Source organism: Dendronephthya gigantea, unplaced genomic scaffold (genome assembly GCF_004324835.1).
Source record: "Dendronephthya gigantea isolate DGI-Jeju-01 unplaced genomic scaffold, DenGig_1.0 000174F, whole genome shotgun sequence".
Taxonomy (NCBI): Eukaryota; Metazoa; Cnidaria; class Anthozoa; order Malacalcyonacea; family Nephtheidae; genus Dendronephthya; species Dendronephthya gigantea.
The window spans coordinates 341404-363604 of NW_021163184.1; the positions used below are offsets into that span (position 1 = coordinate 341404).

A 22201-nucleotide genomic window follows, 5' to 3' on the forward strand; every position below is an offset into this window, starting at 1 on the left:
CCTTGTCTTCAACTTTAACTCCTTTTGTTTAGTACTTCTGCTTTTACAATATAATATTTAGGCACTGAGGCCTTACGAAGAATGCTGCACGCATTTCTCTCTCGTGGTTGGTTGTGCTCAGACTTTATACGCTTGGCTACACTAAAACTCATTTCCCCTACGCAATTCAGTGCATTGTAGCACATGCATGCTATCGTGGTTTGTGGTTGACACCTTGTTACGTGTTTGTGGGATAAGGTGTGGATAGCTATTTGGTTACTCATGCATGTAACTATTTGCTTACACATGCATTTAAGTCTGACTAAAGAGAATACTATATGGTTATATGATTATATTATTATATAAATTGTTATAAGATGATATAGTGATTATACGTAATAGTACTTTTTAACTACTTCTTAACTACTTTTTAACTGCAGTTAGCGCTAACTACCTTTTTATACAACCGGCCCCTGAATGTCGCAATTCGCTCTTCAGCCCTGTAGTGGAATCTTTTGATGATTGTTTACCTTTGGTCATTCCTTTTGGTAATTATTTTTGCCTTATACTGAGTTGAATTATTGTTTCGATGAACGAATTAACATTAATATATATTAAACATTTATAATTATCAGCCAATAAGGACTGCGTAATATATTGATAGACATTTTAGTCATTTGACACTGTTGTAGGCACGCACTGTGATTAAGTGCCAGGATAGTATAGCCAGATGTGGACATGCTTTTGAAATTGGGAATATTGCTAACCAGAATCAGGAAGTTATTATACGGAGAATTTATACGGAAGCAGTTTAAGCCCTGGATATTGCCACAGAACTGAGTAATCTAGATCTAACATGTAATTACGTATTCATATTCTAAGCGCATTTATACTTTATAAATAACTGGGTTTTAAATTTAGTCTTTATATATTATTTATCTTATTTTAGATCGAATTGTTTTATTTGTAAATCAAATATCAATACGATACACAATATCCAGTTTATGTGTGATTTATCAACTTGCGGAACCATAACATTCGATTTCTGCGCATTTGTTACCGTGGATCGTAAGTGATAAACAATGTCAATGACCGACGAGAACTTCAAAACCGCAAAGATCAATAGACGCACGGCAAAAGCAGGACTTACTAGGCAAGGCAAAACCGTGGAACACTTGTCTTGAGCAAGCGACTGACACAAGAGGTAAGAGATGCATTAACAAAATTCACGAACGCGTTTGAAAACCCAGTATTGAAACATGAAGCCCTTACCAGCCTGATAACTGATGACAGCAAATTTGAAAAGGAAGAAGACTGGCTTGATCAATGTCAACAACATTACCCTAAAGTTAGATGTAGATGCAGAGGAGGCCGGACAAGCAATTAGCAAGTTGTCACGTGAGCTCTCGACCAATGAGATTGCTCTATTTTCTCCTCACGTTTCAGAAAAATTTTTGCTAAAATTTTTGCATTCATCGCGCAATAAATAGAAAAAATATAATATTTAAATTTTCGAGTAAATTTTGAAGTGTACTTACAAAAGAAGTAAAGATCTAGTTGTTTCTGCAAAAATCTCAGAGGTAAATGTCACACCCCCCTAACAAAGACGATTCGGAAATTTCAGGTAAATACGTTAAAAATTAGGGTTAATAAATCAGGTAACAAAATGTTATAAACCAATGAGGGATACAAATAAGAAAGCATTGAAATGCGAAAAAATACTAGGATTGTTTCTTTTATATGACTTCAATCACTTCTTACAAGCGTTTACACGTTTAATGAAGATATTTTCAGAATTTGTAATAGGAATGCGTACGGTGTTGTGCTTGTACCTGTCTCGATGTCTCTGCTTTAACATGCTCTCGGGATCAACAAATATAACTATATAGAATTGCTTTAATTGGTTTTTTATCGCTTCCGTTTGCGCGCTTCCGGTTTTCAGCAAACATGTGTATTTACAGAGTGAAAGCACAGTGGCGTTTACACATATAAAAATAGAATTATTTGTGTGCTGAAATTAAGACAATCACAAGATTATAAAATTTATAATTTCTCGGTGAGTTGGTATAGATTTGTGATCTTAAACCTAAAACTCTTATAGTTTCACATACTTAAATCAAATTACAATATATTGCAACATGTATGATGTTTATCGATACAATTAGTAAACACATGCATACGCAATATTTGTACAATATTTGTGAAACTGAATATGATCGAGATTTCAAGAGTAATGTCCTTATCACACAAAACACATACACATATATATGTATAATTTTATGCAACATTCTTTATACAATTAGCAACATGAAATGATGAATAAGTAAACTTTATTTTGCAAACAAGAACGCAATAAATCATCAATATGGCTGAACGATAGATTGGCAAAACTGCAATGAAACGCCGGAAAGTGGAAAGGGCTGAGCGGACTAATCGAAAGCGTGTCCTCTGCCTACGATGTGACAAAGTACTAAACGCTGATAATACGACATATCACTAGCAATCAAAACACGAAGGATTGACGCCGAAGTTTCAAGATTTAGTTGACAAATCCCAACGACTATTGAGCTTTGAATCTTGCAAAACTGTCAAACCCTTGAATGAGGTAAGTTGTAAAATTTGTAATGAAATATCAACATAATTGTATTATGTGCATTTTTCTATGTAGTTGTTTAATACATAATTATATTTTTGCATAGTCTATTGGTTCCTCCCGACAGCCAACAAGATCCGAAGCTAGTCCAGAACAGCTTCAAACACAATCAAGTGCGTCAATCAGTACTCCTGTCTGGAATGAAAATGAAAATGAAGTAGAGATTGACCTGCCTAGCATATGTAAAATGAATAGGGAATTTTCCAAGAATCTGAAACCCTAGAAACGGACAAGAGTGAAGACGAATGCGAATCTCCTAAAATTGATCCCTTATCAGTGTGCAAAGACGCTGAATTACTAGATACCGTTGCCCCTTTTCCCGAATCGTTGCCCATCGACACCAAAACCATACAGGAGAACGCTGACAATGCTTTTTCACTGATTGAACAATATCTTCGTTGTCTCGGTCAATTACGCAGCAGTTCCAAAAAATTATCTAGCCTTGTGGGTGCAACAACTGATCTAAGTCAAATTCACTTTAAAAATGATCGAGGACGTAAAGGAAACTGCAGAGGTTGGACTACAAGAAATCCAGAATCAAACAGAGACTGGATCGGATATACTTGAAGATGACAGTCTTATTGAACATGATCCTGCTAGAAGACCAGCAACGTTAACAAGAAACCAAACAAGAAACAAAGTATCTAATCAATCTCGGACCATGTCAACCAAAGCTATCAATTTATCCACGTAACCTTGCACTAATGAAGAAAGGAAAGCAGAGTACATTCTCTTAAACATGGTACGATGATTACCCTTACTTGGAATACAGCGTTTTAGCAAATAAAGTTTACTGTTTCGTCTGCAGTATGTTTGGAAAAGAAGGCGATCAGAGAGAAAGATCAGAAAAAGCGTGGATAGAACGTCTTGATGATTGGTCAAAGATGATAGGCAGTCGTGGTAAAAATAAACTTGGAAAACTACAAACTCGCTTTAGCAGTGATGCTCACACTGCGACTATGCCATTTTTGTCCAAGAAGGTTACCATATTGACAAGTTATTCTCTAAACAGCAGAGAAGAAGCATTATTGACGACGAAAGTGAAAAAGCGAAGAACGCAGAGGTTATAGAAATGCTTATTGATGTGTCTAAAACACTGACTAGAAACGGAATAGCTCTTCGCGGAAAGGACTCTGATGAAGACGGAAACGTCCAGCAAATCGTCCTTCTTCTTTCAAGGCATCATCCAGTGATGGAAGTATGGTTAGAAAAACGTTCGATGCGCAAGTATCACACAACGTATCTCAGCCCACAATCTCAGAATGAGTTTATTAGCCTTCTGAGTGACGAAATAAGAAGTCACATAAGCTCTTGCGTAAAGGCTGCTGGTTTCTGTTCGGTCATGGCAGACACTACACCCGATATTAGTCACCGTGATGAGCTGTCTGTCGCTGTCGCTACGTCGATGCCGATTACTGCTTGCCAAAAGAAAGATTGGTCAGGATAAGTGAGACAAAAGACAAGACTGGAGCTGAACAAGCAGAGGACATTGTGCAGTGTCTGAAGCTTTCGGACATACCACTACTGTCCAGTATAATGTTTCAAACCTACGACTCGGCTGCCAGTATGTCAGGAAAGTTTAATGGTGCGCAACAGAAGCTCAGTGAAATGTTGGAAAGGAAGATCCCTTACACGAAGTGCACTCCACATGGAGTTAACCTGGTTGTTGAACATGGTTGTTCATCTTCGCCATTAATTGGCAAAGTATTTGCTGTTTTGGAGAAAATTTTCGTCTTCTTTACGGATAGCCCAAAAAGAAATGAACATCTGAAAGAGAAATGTAAAGAAGTTGAAAATTTCTTAGAGCTGCGAAACCTGTCCAAAACAAGATGGACTGCCCGACCTGAATCTGTGGAGGCCGTTTGGAGATGCCTAGAGGGTATTTTATCAGCCCTTGATGCAATTACCGAGGCTGGTGACTCCACCCGTGTCACATATTATCAATGGGTGAGACCCATAAATATCAATTGACAAATGAGGGTCAGACCCATATTAGATGATCATCTTGGTCATTTGAAACAAGGTTCATGACATTGCTGGGACAGGCAGCCAATCAAAATTGCTGTTGCTTGGAGTTAATTTACATAAGGATTTGCAATTTGCATGCACGCAATTTGCGCCATATTGTAATTTCTGTGTTTCGAAGTGAAGTCTTATACAAACGAAATTCAATATTTAAAACTATGGAGTCATCTGCACGAAAGCGCAGTCGTATTGCTGATGACCAACGTTGTATTTTGGAGAAATTTTTTGACGAAGGGATGGTTGGTACTGGCTCTAAATATAAAGATAAAGTGGATAATGCAGTCATGACTAACAAAATTGCAGGTTGAGGTAAATAACAATATTTTCAATTACCCACAGTGTATATTGGGATACAAGTCCAATTCGCAACTATACTACGAGCTCCGTCTTTACCTGTTACCATAACGGTTCAATTAATGCTGGGAAACTTAGTTTTATTCTTATATTTGATACGACTATATATTCGCATCGTGTAGATAGGCTTTAAGAGGACATTTAGGACTTAAAATATCCACATGGTAGTGCTACTAGTGCATGACAGCTTTATATCAACGTTTAGCCAAAATTAATGGGTTTGTTTTGTTTAGGAGCTTTAAATGGCAGTGTTTTCCCCTTTCTTGGTGATGTGTCCTTTCAACCTTGATGTTGGTAAACTGTTGTCTAGGCTATAAGGACAGGTCTTTTACTACACAGTGGGAAGGACTGGTGCAATTAAATAAAGTGTACTATGCTCAATTTTTTCTGACCCTTTCCTGAAAGTGATTCACCTTTTTTATGACCCATCCTCCTGGGCTACAACAGAGTTTATTAAGTATAGTACATCTAAACTGTGTTACCCAGTGAACTCTATATATAGAGTTCACTGGTGTTACCTTCCTCACACATTTAATATAAATAGGTAAATTTCCACGCTTTTGTCACCATTTTCCTCATCACATATTGAGATATATACCATTCTCAACCAGACCATGAATGTCCAGGTTCCAAGAACAGCCTGGCAGATGCATTTCTAGCTTGCTAGCATGCGTTGGAAGTCTGCAGAGTTAACACCTTGGAAGCCTTTTTTTATTTGCATGAATATTAGTGACCCACCATCTTCTTGTACTAGCCTCCCCCCTCAAAATCTAATGGTCCCTAATTTAAAGAGCAATTAAATATGATAGATTTTGAAATCAATTTGACATGTATGGATTATTGAAACCCAAAAATACATACAGTATTTTATAAGTGATAAAATTTCAGCCTGGGCTTGCATAATTAGGAAAATATTTATGAAATATATAACATCAATATAAAGCATGCTGCTCTAATTGGTTGAAACCGATGTTTGAATCAGGCCTGCCCAAACGCCAAAACCATAAAGTTATAGGAAACTATGTATTGTAAATGAATTTTTACATAGTGTGGAACAGACTTTAACTGGTACTGTGTAGTAGAGATTAAAAATACACATTGTCAATGCTATTGTTTTTATCTGCATGCCTTATCATTTTTGTTTGTGGATGTTTTATTAGACTATCCAGTATTAAAACTTATTTTGCCAGACTTTTATCAAGGTCTTCTAGGAAAAATGAAACTTACGCCACTTGCATTATGTTTTGAGCATTAAATAAAATTACCAGGAAAGCAGCAAGTTCCTTTCGCAACAAATCTTTGTAATATGGTACCTTTTCTACATGATCACTGTTTTACGTACCAAATGGTGTCATAGACTGTGCAACTGTTTTTAAATTGCAGGTGTGGATTGGTAATCAGAAACAGAATTTAAAAAGACTGAAAGGGGGAATGACATCTTCTGAAACTGAACAGCACAATTGAAAAGAGCTAAAAGTATAAAGGGCCAAATGCATATAACGTGTTTTGCAGTAACTTTTTCAAATTTTCAAATCAAGATTACATAGTGCATGACCTGTTGGAATATACTGTATACATGCAACACACCTAGTAGAGCTCACAGTCATGCATTGCCTTTTAATGGGTTAATGATCAGGGACGGATTCAATGATTGCACAGTACATTCAGTAAATCCAGCTTTAAAGTATATATTTTGTTGTATATTGCTTGATGCCTCTTTCTTAATCTATCACCTTTTGACCAGGTACCTTTTGGTGTAGTTTAATAATTTAAAGTACAAAACATTTATTAAAATATTGTTTTGTGTCTTGCAGATGAGTCCAAAGGATTATCGCACTCCGAAAAAAACAAGCTTGCTGCGGAAAAATGGTCACATCAAAACAGTGATAAGAAAGAAAAGTACCAGGAAACTGCAAAGGCAATAAATTGTGTGAAAATTGATCAATTGGATTAGGTTCAACACAGGAAAATTATTGAAAGACATATTAAAAAACTTCAGGAAGAGGTACTAAATAAGTGTATACTACAAGTAGTTGTAACATCTTACCATTTCAAACAATATCAATGAAATAGAAATTTGCAACTCAGCATTGACAATGCAAGAAACATCATCATCAAGCACCATTAATAATGAATATTAAATTTCTTTCAGCTGTTTTCCTAGTTTAGAGAAACCGATTCTAGCATCTGTTGTAAATCTACAATCATTAATCTTCCTAACTTTTTGTGTTATTATTTAATTTATTTTACTACATTTTGTTTCAATGATGTTTATTCTAGATTATTGTGCTGGAAAATCTGGGATGCCAAATTTCATCATTGATAGTAGACAACATGGGAGTAGTTTTCCAAATTGGGTCAAATCAAGGTAACCAGTTATTGTCATGCAATCCTGAAATTGGCATTAAATTTCGAGAATACTTTGGTATTGTACAGTATGTTGTTGATGCTGAAAATATTCTATAGATAGGATTAGGATTGGATTTGCTTTAGAAAAGGGTTGGCAAGAGAAATACAGTATGCAAAAAAATATTGTTTGATTACTTTGATACCACATTACTGTAGATGAAGAACTAATGTTTTTCATGAGAGGTTGAAGAAAGGGTAACAACTTATGTAATGATGTTAAACGGCAGTGTTGGATAACAGAAGGTTCTAATATAAAACATACTTTTAATGTACTTCACTATATTTCAATTAATTTTATAGGAAGCAGCAATCGAAAATATCACCGAAATGATGTCCAAGACCTTTTTAACAAAAAATACAGTAAGTCTTCGGTCCTCCACTTTGTATGTTAGTGTACATATATATACTGGTTAACCCGCAAATAATGTACTGCACATGAATGTGAACTATCTTTCGTTCAGGTGAAGCCGTTGGTAAAAACTGCAGAGTTCCTTACTCTAAAGGAGGATTCAGCGTTATTGGTCTCCTTGAAGGCATAAGGTTCAAGAAGCCCTATAACTATGGGGCACATCAACTTAGAAAAATCATGGAGTCTGCCGATGATATAAAATTTATTATCGACAATAATAGTGGAACCGACCAACAATTAGCAGCACCTGCAGTCCCATCAAATGAAGACACGATGAGTGATGATGTGAGAAGCCTTCTTACAAAGATTTCAGGATCAGATGCTGCTGAAAGAGTGTTGACTGATTCCCATTCAACGATTTTGGAAGAAGTGGAAGTCGTCGACTTAATATTGAATTAAGAAGAGAGGTTGTTGTTGTACAGCTGTTCAAAGTACTTTTTGCCGGATGCATGGTTGGCTGTTGGTCAAAATATGCAGCACCCAAATTGCACTGAGAATCTACTTTTACCAGTGTACACTACAGCTGAGGAAAAATTTTGGCTTTTCGTTTCAAACAATAATCCCTCACGAATAGCGATGTGCGTGTTTTTGACGAAAATTAAAGGACATTGGTTGGACCTGCAAGAAGATGGCACTTACTCCACTGTACAAGATGATATGATTACAGGCAAGAATCTCATTCGTTCTGCGCATGGTCCGCTGTATTTCATTTTAGGTGCAGGTATCTCACAAGATGAAAATTTTAGTCTGCCTGATAAATTTAGAAATGATATTTTAATTTAAAGGTTTTATGTGTAGATGACTTTGGCTTCTAGTTCTGGTTACGTATTTTAGTTAAGTCTGTTTTCCACTTACGCGTTTTTCATACGCACGTGAAAGTCTAAATCCTAACACATGTTACCTTTGAGAAACTAAGTGAATAAACCAAAGGAACTTAGTTTTCTGCATATTTTAGTATGCATTAGTTGACCTAGATGTTAAATAATAAAAATTTAAAAGCATTGAAAATTTTCCGTAAGTGGAAAGCAGCCTTAAGTCTTTAAATTTTTTAATGTGAGTAATTGTTCACATATATATTTAAATTTCAGTCGAAACCTATTTCTTCGAAATGAACTTTTTAAGCCCCGTTTAAACACTGCACTCAATTTATTGGCACGACATGGCTAAAATTAGTACCATTCCTAGTTTTATTACTGTTCAAGCTACCAATAAAAAGGCCGGCACGGGTACCCGTAATTCGATCGTGCCGTGCCGATACTGAATTTGCGTGTAGTGTAAACAGGGCTTTAAGCATGTTTTTATCACAAGTTTGGGACATATCACTGATTGACTGATATTAACACTGTGTTAATAATGAAGGGAAAACTCTGTGTTTTATAAGGGAATTGCTGTGCGCAAATAGAAAAACTGATATATGTGCGAAATATAATTTTTTGAGCTTTAAATGAATATAAAATGTTTTTAAGTACCATAAACCTTTCTGTGATTGATTGAAAGCGGAAATATTTCTGAGTGCCGGTATTGTCTAAAACTCAAAGAAACTGTATTTCTAACCTATAGCAAGATACTGTCAAGCACAATATGGTTGGTGGGCCTTGATTTTTGTTCCTTTGTAGTACTCGTCACAAGTTGGACAAAAAAAGAAATCGAAGCACAGATGTGACGGGACGGTCCAATTTTTGCACTTTTTGCAGTCGAATTTCTCTTTTGAGCACGGCTGGCGGCAAAAAAGGTAAAATGAAATGTCTAATCCTGGGCATTGACATTTGCCTTTTGTTTCCTCGCACGCAAGACAAATGTCGGCTCTTTTTCCGCCTTGGTTCGGGTAACATCCCAAACGTTGATAGTAACTCATGAACTTGATTCTATGTTGGTAAACTTCCTGAAGAAAAGTTAGGGATACCTCACCAAAGACTTCCTTGCACAATTTTGTGCTGTGATATTGTTCAATAGTTCAATTTTTTCGAACGAAACACAACAACGAGCGGACGCTATATGAGCAGATGTTGTGAAGGAGAAATCACAATGCTGGCAGTTCTTCGCCCGAGCCACTTTCACTGTTGACATATTGTACGTTTTCAGTTTTAGTATGCTTTTCACTATTAGTTTTCCCTCAATTTTTCAGCGCAAATTTCCCAGGGTTTTTAAATTCTATCTTCAGGGGCGTTGAAGTAAACAAACTCCTTTTCATGTCTTCTCTCCGAACGCTCAATATTTCCTCAGCAGTTGAACATGAAGCGACTGAGGGGATCGGATTATTAGGAGCTGCTTCAGAGTTTTCGCATGGTCGTTCGCTAGGTGTATTGCTGCCAATATTTTCGCCAATCTTGCCTGGCTTGCATCAACAAGTCACTCCTGTAGGAATGTGGATGAGGGAGGCCGTCATTCATTGCTCTTGTTGTACCTTTATGATAACGACTAAGATGATTATCAAGGCGTTTGAAGTACTTTCCGTAATTTGAACAGCTTGAGATTCTGCAAATACCATATTTTCCCTAAAAAACACGTTGGCTATTTGGTTTACATCGAAATGCTAGTTAGACAAAAAAAAATTTTTCAAATTAATATTTTGTAATGGCCGACGTCGATCAAGTGATGCCAGAATTTTCAATAATCACCTTTGTAATATACCAATACTGTATATAGCTGAATCCTGAATTGCAATAAGGTTATATATCTCACCTTTGCAGGGAAACATGACCGGTTCCTCCTCATCTGTGATTTGAAATGTTCAAAATATATATTCAAAGCACCTAAATATTAAAATTATATTCACGCGAAAGGTCAAATCAACATACTTGCACTTTAAATTACATGCTCCAAAGGTAAAGCGATATACAAAACAAGAATGTTCTACGCAAAAATTGAGGAGAATAGATAATTTGTAAATTTCAATAACTGTAATTAAAAATTCAATAAGCTTATGACGCTTAGATTGATATAAAAGCAACTTCTCATCGACTAAAAACCACACTGTCCACTCGAAGAAGCCATAGGAGACGAACTGAAACATGATACCGGATTTTATTAACTATTGCAACCACAGGAAACAGTCAAAATATAACACAATTCAGATGCTTAGATTGAACCTCGAAATTTGACACTCGTATGAATTCTAATATTAGGGTAACTTTTACTAATATGCTACAAGACTATTATAAACTATATCGATCTTGACAAACCTTACCCCAAAAATGAAAATTGACACCCGTTTTATGAATTCTAATATTAGGGTAACTTTCACTAACATGGTTCAAGAATGTTATAAACTATACCGATCTTGACAAACCTTACCCCAATAAATGAAATTTGACACCCATTTTATGAATTCTAATATTGGGGTAACTTTTACTAATATGTTACAAGAATATTATAAACTATATTGATCTTGACAAACCTTACCCCAATAAATAAAATTTGACACCCGTTTTATGAATTCTAATATTAGGGTAACTTTTACTAAAATGCTATATGACGCCAGTCGTTGGAGAGGAGGAACTCAAACATTTATAGTTAATCGGAGGCTGTGATTAACAATTTACAGCGTTGAGTTTTTATTGAAATTATTATATTTTATAATTTATATTATGAATGTACCTAGGAAGGGTCTAGGAATTTTTTTGTAAAAACATCTTATGCTATAGGCAGAAAGTTAATAATTAGTTCCAGCTAATGATAGTATTCTAAAGTAAAATTTGTTTCTCAGTCACATGTAATTCATACACGGTAGGATTGAAATTAACACGAGCTGTTTATAATTACACGTGTATGCCATCCATTACTTCATCGAATTCCACATCGTCTACTTCAATCGAACCTCCTACACTCTGAGAGGGTGTTGCTAGCGGAAACGTTACGATATTATGATCTGGGACAGGTATGACCACTATATCAGACCACATCTTTTTAAGGCTCTGTAATTGTTGCTGATAATATACAATTTTTGACCTTGCAAGAGAACGCAAACCAATTACCTCCTTCTCAACCACTTTTTGACCCAGAAATGACTTGATAATTTCTATCTGACTGAGAAAAATGAAGAAAATTCCAACATTTCATTTCGAAGCAAAACAATTTCTTCTTTGCACCCTTCTTTTAGGCAAAACAATTCAATTGCCCTTTTTTATGCTGATAGGTGTGTCTGCTTCTTTATTAGCAACCATAACACTGCGAAATATTTCTCCAACAGGATTCTTTTTATTTCGTCGAAGGACATGACACTGTCAGACAGTCCATTAATGAGACCAAGATTACGCTTCATATTGGAAACCACACGATCAATTTGGTTCCCAAGCTTAATGGCAATTGCTTGTCCATCTAAAATAAAAATACGTCACTTTGCTAAACAACCATTTTCCTTTTACGGAACTTACCATGCCAGGGTATTTTCATAATATTAAATACATGATATCTGTATTCAATACCTGCATACTTTGCCTTTAGTTCCAGTAAAAGACTCTCTCGGATGCCATACGATGAAGAGTGAGTAGAATGGTTTGTCGTTTCTTGACATTTAGCCTTTTTGAAGCATTCTCAAAAGCCTGTTCACCTTTTTCCCATCTCTTTCGCACGCCCTGTTTTCTTTCCATTCCTGATAAAGCTTTTTCGTTCCTGTCGATCATAAGTCAATTAGATTAGTCACGGCCTCTGGATGCGAGAATCGCATTTTTTCGCTTTTGAGCAGAACCGGTGAATCATTCAAAGGATACCTTTGCCAACATCAATTGCAAATGATAAACAGCAGTACTTTACCTTTTCTTTTTCTTCTCAATCACAGGCATCCATTCTGGCTCTTCTTCCTGAGCGTAGTTCAATTCATTCCTATAACATATATAACATATCCCGCTCTGGTATAATTAAACATTTTCACTATTCACCGATTTTTTTAAAAAAATGCACTGTTGCAAGAAAACGTGTGGGCAGTGGGTTTGCAAGGCTCTAACGAAAAATAATTGCTGTAAATCGTTTATATCATTGAGCGATTGTTTCATCCTTCGTCTTACCTTAATTTCTTGGAAGTAAGTATCAAATCAACATAGGACTCATCCCACTGATAGTCCAGGTCTAAGTATAAAAAAGTCGCCATAATGGATAATGATAATGCTGTAACTAAAGTAAGATACTGTACTAGTCTAAAAGGCAGGAACTGATCAACGTAATTGCGTTGAACAGTTCTGTTTCCACTTAGAAAAATCTTGGGAATTACTTTCTGCCACTGGTGATATTTCTTTTTTTTCTTCTTCAATCCTTGCCCTAATGACTGTCTCGTAAGGAACATTGGGCTGGGATATAGGCTATTGTTTATCAGTTTCTTTATAATTTGCAGTAGAGTCACTAATTAAAAGTATTGCCTCATAGCAACTGGAAGTAGCAAATTCTGTATAAGTTATCGAGACATCCTTGTTGTTGAAATTCCCGTGATTACAAATTTGTGTGAACTGTTTTTAGAAATGCCTGTCGGTGTGGAAAATATAGCTCTGCAAAATTGTGCGAAATGGTTTACGGCATTTCTAAAAATAGTTCACACAAATTTATAATCATGGGAATTTCAACAACAAGCTACTTCCAGTTCCTATGAGGCGATACTTCAGTTTAGTTAGTTAATTCTACTAAATTTAATTTAAAATGTAAATTCCTAATTGCCACATTCTCTACTGCAAATTATAAAGAAACTGATAAACAATAGCCTATATCCCAGCCCAATGTTCCTTAGGAACATAGTATTTTCTTGCGATTGTATGCCCAAAATGTTCCTATACAGTAAAATAGTCGATAAGAATTCGATTATGCACTTCTTAATGTTATAATAACAAGCTATGATTTTATTATGTACACTGCATGCTTACAAGTTGCAATAATAGTTACATGCAGTTTTGAGTTACGTGTCCGAATGCAGGGCACCCGCAAGTACAATTGTGCGATTACGCACTTTTTTCCCATAGGCTTTGCACATTGCTCCATGGCGTTTACATCCGCCTCTAAAATTTCTTGCAAGATCCATTTTGCTGCGGTTCTTTGTTGACTGCGGGGAGTGTGCGGTTTGTTAATGTTTGAAAATGTGAAAATGCAAAATAAAAGTTTGAAAATGTAAAAATGCAAAATAAAAGTTTGAAAATATAAAAATGTAAAATAAAAGTTTGAAAATGTAAAAATGTAAAACAAGAAATCGAAAATGTAAAAATGCAAAATAAAAGTTTGAAAATGTAAAAATGCAAAATAAAAGTTTGAAAATGTAAAAATGTAAAACAAAAGATCGAAAATGTAAAATAAAAAATCAAAAATGTGAAGTAAAAGTTCGAAAATGTAAAATAAAAGTTCGAAAATGCAAAATCAAAAAGAATAAATCAATACATACAAGATCAGGCTGCATTGATGGTAGTAATTCCCCTATTAGATCACAGAAATCTTTTAGAGGAACTTGATTATGAAGGAATAACTTTTCAGCCAAATCCATTAACTTCAGGTGAGACCCAATGGAGGGCCTCTCAGGAGATCCAGGCCAAAAATGAGCACGAATTAGTGTAACAACAGCATGGCTTTCACAGCTACAAACTGACACTTGTTTTGAGTGTTGATTACCTATTAGGCAATTGAAATTAAATTTCTTGCTATTATTCAGAATTTATGATAATGGTGAAAGAGCACTAAAAAGCCATGTTGTAGGGAGGGAAGCTATAATTAAAAACTTCGGCTCATAATGAATTGGCTACAAGGCATTGAAAGGCTACTAATTTAGAAAGAAAGAGCCCTCTCAAAGCCTAATTATTTAAAACAAGCTAGCAATGTCTGTAAAAAGCTCAGGACCATCAGCCATGGTTCCATTTAGGTCCCCTTTAGGCTATAGGGAGGATTTTAAACTCTGACCCATTCTGCTCATACCAATCAGATTAGTAGCAAACCCAGACAAGAATTACAGTCTTACAGACTTACCAAATGCATCCACTAGTGTAAATAGCTTGGACACTTTCGTATTGCACTGATGACCTGAATCAATTAATGAGTGATTTAAAAAAAGTGGGACAAACCTACACTCCTAGAAAACAGAAAAATATTATTCTTATTATTATCATTATTTAGCTTATTGTTATATTGTATAAAGTAACATGTATCAAGGCAAAACTTTAAGTATTAGCTTACCACCCATTCTTCCAACACGGGAAATTGATTTCTACTTTTGTGTAATGCAAATGCACATTCCTTGCAAAAGAATTGTCTCGCACCACAATATTGACATCGGATGCACGCTTCTTTGTTTAAACAACTGCCGCAAACAGCATTGTCGGGCATACTGGCGTCTTCAAAGCTGGCTTTTATTAACATTGGACGTATCTTCTCCCAATTACTAAAGCTATTTACATTTCGCAAATGAGCAGCGGACTCTTCTTGGCCAATGTTGTCAGCAAAATTTTCTTTGTGATCAAGAAAGATGACGACACATGCCATACGCATTTTCCTGATCCGAAATGTCGACAGAAGCCGAAGCAGAGGCCTTGCTTGTATTGCCCACATCTACAGTTAAGGGCGTACATAGTGTAGACTTTCTGTTCCTTCCGAAGACAATTGTCTTTACACTAACCTTCTGAAGCTTTTACATTTCGCAATTGGTACCGAATCATAACAATTTCTACAACGTGTGCCTCACACAAATTGTCATATCCGCTTGAAATTGTATATTTTGGATGGCTTAAATGATCATCTACAGCGGGCCATACTATAATATCATAATAATAATCATAATAATAATCATAATAATAATCATAATAATAATCATAATAATAATCATAATATAATCATAATAATATCATAATAATAATCATAATAATATCATAATATATAATCATAATAATCTAATAATAATCATAATAATAATCATAATAATAATCATAATAATAATCATAATAATAATCATAATAATCATAATAATAATAATATCATAATAATAATCATAATAATAATCATAATAATAATCATAATAATAATCATAATAATAATCATAATAATAATCATATAATAATCATATAATAATCATAATATATCATAATAATAATCATAATAATAATCATAATATATCATAATAATATCATAATAATAATCATAATAATAATCATAATAATAAGCATAATAATAAGCATATAATAAGCATAATAAGCATAATAATAAGCATAATAATAAGCATAATAATAAGCATAATAATAAGCATAATAATAAGCATAATAATAATCATAATAATAATCATAATAATAATCATAATAATAATCATAATAATAATCATAATAATAATCATAATAATATATCATATAATAATCATAATAATAATTATAATAATATCATATATAATCATAATAATAATATAATAATCATAATATATTAATAATAATCATAATAATAATCATATAATAATCTTTAATCATAATAATAATAATAATCATAATAATAATCATAATAATAATCATAATATAATCATAATAATAATCATAATAATAATCAATATAATCATAATAATAATCATAATAATAATCATAATAATAATCATAATAATAATCATAATAATAATCATAATAATAATCATAATAATAATCATAATAATAATCATAATAATAATCATAATAATATCATAATAATAATCATAATAATAATCATAATAATAATCATAATAATAATCATAATAATAATCATAATAATAATCATAATAATAATCATAATAATAATCATAATAATAATCATAATAATAATCATAATAATAATCATAATAATAATCATAATAATCATAATAATAATCATAATAATAATAATCATAATAATAATCATAATAATAATCATAATAATAATCATAATAATAATAATCATAATAATAATCATAATAATAATCATCATAATAATCATCATAATAATAATAATAATAATAATAATAATCATAATAATAATCATAATAATAATCATAATCATAATAATAATCATAATAATAATCATAATAATAATCATAATCATAATAATAATCATAATAATAATCATAATAATAATCATAATAATAATCATAATAATAATCATAATATAATCATAATAATAATCATAATAATAATCATAATAATAATCATAATAATAATCAATAATAATCATAATAATAATCATAAAATAATCATAATAATATCATAATAATATCATAATAATAATCATAATAATAATCATAATAATAATCATAATAATAATCATAATAATAATCATAATAATAATCATAATAATAAGCATAATAATAAGCATAATAATAAGCATAATAATAAGCATAATAATAAGCATAATAATAAGCATAATAATAAGCATAATAATAAGCATAATAATAAGCATAATAATAAGCATAATAATAATCATAATAATAATCATAATAATAATCATAATAATAATCATAATAATAATCATAATAATAATCATAATAATAATCATAATAATAATCATAATAATAATCATAATAATAATCATAATAATAATCATAATAATAATCATAATAATCATAATAATAATCATAATAATAATCATAATAATAATCATACTAATAATCATAATAATAATCATAATAATAATCATAATAATAATCATAATAATAATCATAATAATAATCATAATAATAATCATAATAATAATCATAATAATAATCATAATAATAATCATAATAATAATCATAATAAATCATAATAATAATCATAATAATAATCATAATAATAAGCATAATAATAAGCATAATAATAATCATAATAATAAGCATAATAATAAGCATAATAATAAGCATAATAATAAGCATAATAATAAGCATAATAATAATCATAATAATAAGCATAATAATAAGCATAATAATAAGCATAATAATAATCATAATAATAATCATAATAATAATCATAATAATAATCATAATAATAATCATAATAATAATCATAATAATAATCATAATAATAATCATAATAATAATCATAATAATAATCATAATAATAATAATATAATCATAATAATAATCATAATAATAATCATAATAATAATCATAATAATAATCATAATAATAATCATAATAATCATAATAATAATCATAATAATATCATAATAATAATCATAATAATAATCATAATAATAATCATAATAATAATCATAATAATAATCATAATAATCATAATAATAATCATAATAATAATCATAATAATAATCATAATAATAATCATAATAATAATCATAAATAATCATAATAATAATCATAATAATAATCATAATAATAATCATAATAATAATCAGAATAATAATCAGAAAATAATCAGAATAATAATCAGAATAATAATCAGAATAAAAATAAAAATAAAAAAATAAAAAAATAATAATCAGAATAATAATCAGAATAATAATCAGAATAATAATCAGAATAATAATCAGAATAATAATCAGAATAATAATCAGAATAATAATCAGAATAATAATCACAATAATAATCACAATAATAATCACAATAATAATCACAATAATAATCACAATAATAATCACAATAATAATCACAATAATAATCACAATAATAATCACAATAATAATCACAATAATAATCACAATAATAATCACAATAATAATCACAATAATAATCACAATAATAATCACAATAATAATCACAATAATAATCACAATAATAATCACAATAATAATCACAATAATAATCACAATAATCACATATAATCACAATAATAATCACAATAATAATCACAATAATAATCACAATAATAATCACAATAATAATCACAATAATAATCACAATAATAATCACAATAATAATCACAATAATAATCACAATAATAATCACAATAATAATCACAATAATAATCACAATAATAATCACAATAATAATCACAATAATAATCACAATAATAATCACAATAATAATCACAATAATAATCACAATAATAATCACAATAATAATCACAATAATAATCACAATAATAATCACAATAATAATCACAATAATAATCACAATAATAATCACAATAATAATCACAATAATAATCACAATAATAATCACAATAATAATCACAATAATAATCACATAATAATCACAATAATAATCACAAAATAATCACAATAATAATCACAATAATAATCACAATAATAATCACAATAATAATCACAATAATAATCACAATAATAATCACAATAATAATCACAATATAATCACAATAATAATCACAATAATAATCACAATAATAATCACAATAATAATCACAATAATAATCACAATAATAATCACAATAATAATCACAATAATAATCACAATAATAATCACAATAATAATCACAATAATAATCACAATAATAATCACAATAATAATCACAATAATAATCACAATAATAATCACAAAATAATCACAATAATAATCACAATAATAATCACAATAATAATCACAATAATAATCACAATAATAATCACAATAATAATCACAATAATAATCACAATAATAATCACAATAATAATCACAATAATAATCACAATAATAATCACAATAATAATCACAATAATAATCACAATAATAATCACAATAATAATCACAATAATAATCACAATAATAATCACAATAATAATCACAATAATAATCACAATAATAATCACAATAATAATCACAATAATAATCACAATAATAATCACAATAATAATCACAATAATAATCACAATAATAATCACAATAATAATCACAAAATAATCACAAATAATCACAATAATAATCACAATAATAATCACAATAATAATCACAATAATAATCACAATAATAATCACAATAATAATCACAATAATAATCACAATAATAATCACAATAATAATCACAATAATAATCACAATAATAATCACAATAATAATCACAATAATAATCACAATAATAATCACAATAATAATCACAATAATAATCACAATAATAATCACAATAATAATCACAATAATAATCACAATAATAATCACAATAATAATCACAATAATAATCAATAATAATCACAATAATAATCATAATAATACTCAATAATAATCACAATAATAATCATAATAATAATCATAATAATAATCATAATAATAATCATAATAATATCATAATAATAATCATAATAATAATCATAATAATAATCATAATAATAATCATAATAATAATCATAATAATAATCATAATAATAATCATAATAATAATCATAATAATCATAATAATAATCATAATATAATCATAATAATAATCATAATAATAATCATAATAATAATCATAATATAATAATAATCATAATAATAATCATAATAATAATCATAATAATAATCATAATAATAATCATAATAATAATCATAATAATAATCATAATAATAATCATAATAATAATCATAATAATAATCATAATAATAATCATAATAATAATCATAATAATAATCATAATAATAATCATAATAATAATCATAATAATAATCATAATAATAATCATAATAATAATCATAATAATAATCATAATAATAATCATAATAATAATCATAATAATAATCATAATAATAATCATAATAATAATCATAATAATAATCATAATATAATCATAATAATAATCATAATAATAATCATAATAATAATCATAATAATAATCATAATAATAATCATAATAATAATCATAATAATAATCATAATAATAATCATAATAATAATCAAAATAATCATAATAATAATCATAAAATAATCATAATAATAATCAAATAATCATAATAATAATCATAATAATAATCATAATAATAATCATAATAATAATCATAATAATAATCATAATAATAATCATAATAATAATCATAATAATAATCATAATAATAATCATAATAATAATCATAATAATAATCATAATAATAATCATAATAATAATCATAATAATAATCACAATAATAATCATAATAATAATCAATAATAATCACAATAATAATCACAATAATAATCATAATAATAATCATAATAATAATCATAATAATAATCATAATAATAATCACAATAATAATCACAATAATAATCACAATAATAATCACAATAATAATCACAATAATAATCACAAATAATAATCACATAATAATCACAATAATAATCACAATAATAATCACAATAATAATCACAATAATAATCATAATAATAATCACAATAATAATCACAATAATAATCACAATAATAATCACAATAATAATCACAATAATAATCACAATAATAATCACAATAATAATCACAATAATAATCACAATAATAATCACATAATAATCACAATAATAATCACAATAATAATCACAATAATAATCACAATAATAATCACAATAATAATCACAATAATATCACAATAATAATCACAATAATAATCACAATAATAATCACAATAATAATCACAATAATAATCACAATAATAATCACAATAATAATCACAATAATAATCACAATAATAATCACAATAATAATCACAATAATAATCACAATAATAATCACAATAATAATCACAATAATAATCACAATAATAATCACAATAATAATCACAATAATAATCACATAATAATCACAATAATAATCACAATAATAATCACAATAATAATCACAATAATAATCACAATAATAATCACAATAATAATCACAATAATAATCACAATAATAATCACAATAATAATCACAATAATAATCACAATAATAATCACAATAATAATCACAATAATAATCACAATAATAATCACAATAATAATCACAATAATAATCACAATAATATCACAATAATAATCACAATAATAATCACAATAATAATCACAATAATAATCACAATAATAATCACAATAATAATCACAATAATAATCACAATAATAATCACAATAATAATCACAATAATAATCACAATAATAATCACAATAATAATCATAATAATATCACAATAATATCACAATAATAATCACAATAATATCACAATAATAATCATATATATCAATAATAATAATCAATAATAATCATAATAATAATCATAATAATAATCATAATAATAATCATAATAATAATCATAATAATAATCATAAAAAAAAATAAAAAAATAATAAAAATAATAAAAAATAAAAAAAAAAAAAAAAAAAAAAAAAATAATAATATCATAATAATCATAATAATAATCATAATAATAATCATAATAATAATCATAATAATAATCATAATAATAATCATAATAATAATCATAATAATCATAATAATAATCATAATAATAATCATAATAATAATCATAATAATAATCATAATAATAATCATAATATAATCATAATAATAATCATAATATAATCATAATAATAATCATAATAATAATCATAATAATAATCATAATAATAATCATAATAATAATCAT

The 22201-nt window shown here is 28.7% G+C and overlaps 2 protein-coding genes across 2 annotated transcripts; both read left to right on the plus strand.

Annotated features, from left to right (window-relative positions):
- Positions 1 to 4168: 4168 nt before the first annotated feature.
- LOC114538098 lies at positions 4169 to 4603 on the plus strand. The gene has a single exon (XM_028559217.1). The coding sequence runs from the start codon at positions 4169 to 4171 to the stop codon at positions 4601 to 4603; it is 435 nt and encodes a 144-aa protein (XP_028415018.1).
- Positions 4604 to 4815: 212 nt separating this feature from the next.
- LOC114538099 lies at positions 4816 to 8551 on the plus strand. The gene is made up of 5 exons (XM_028559219.1): positions 4816 to 4960; positions 6826 to 6929; positions 7292 to 7436; positions 7721 to 7780; positions 7882 to 8551. The coding sequence occupies exons 1-5, from the start codon at positions 4816 to 4818 to the stop codon at positions 8226 to 8228; spliced, it is 801 nt and encodes a 266-aa protein (XP_028415020.1). The 3' UTR covers positions 8229 to 8551.
- The last annotated feature ends 13650 nt before the right edge of the window (positions 8552 to 22201 follow it).

What these genes read in the sequence shown, in the direction of transcription:
- LOC114538098 (XM_028559217.1), top strand. Translation starts at nt 4,169, where the DNA reads ATGTTTCAAACCTACGACTCGGCTGCCAGTATGTCAGGAAAGTTTAAT.
- LOC114538099 (XM_028559219.1), top strand. Translation starts at nt 4,816, where the DNA reads ATGGAGTCATCTGCACGAAAGCGCAGTCGTATTGCTGATGACCAACGT. An exon ending in CATGACTAACAAAATTGCAG is followed by an intron (nt 4,961 to 6,825) that starts GTTGAGGTAAAT and finishes TGTGTCTTGCAG; the next exon opens with ATGAGTCCAAAGGATTATCG. An exon ending in CCTTTTTAACAAAAAATACA is followed by an intron (nt 7,781 to 7,881) that starts GTAAGTCTTCGG and finishes TCTTTCGTTCAG; the next exon opens with GTGAAGCCGTTGGTAAAAAC.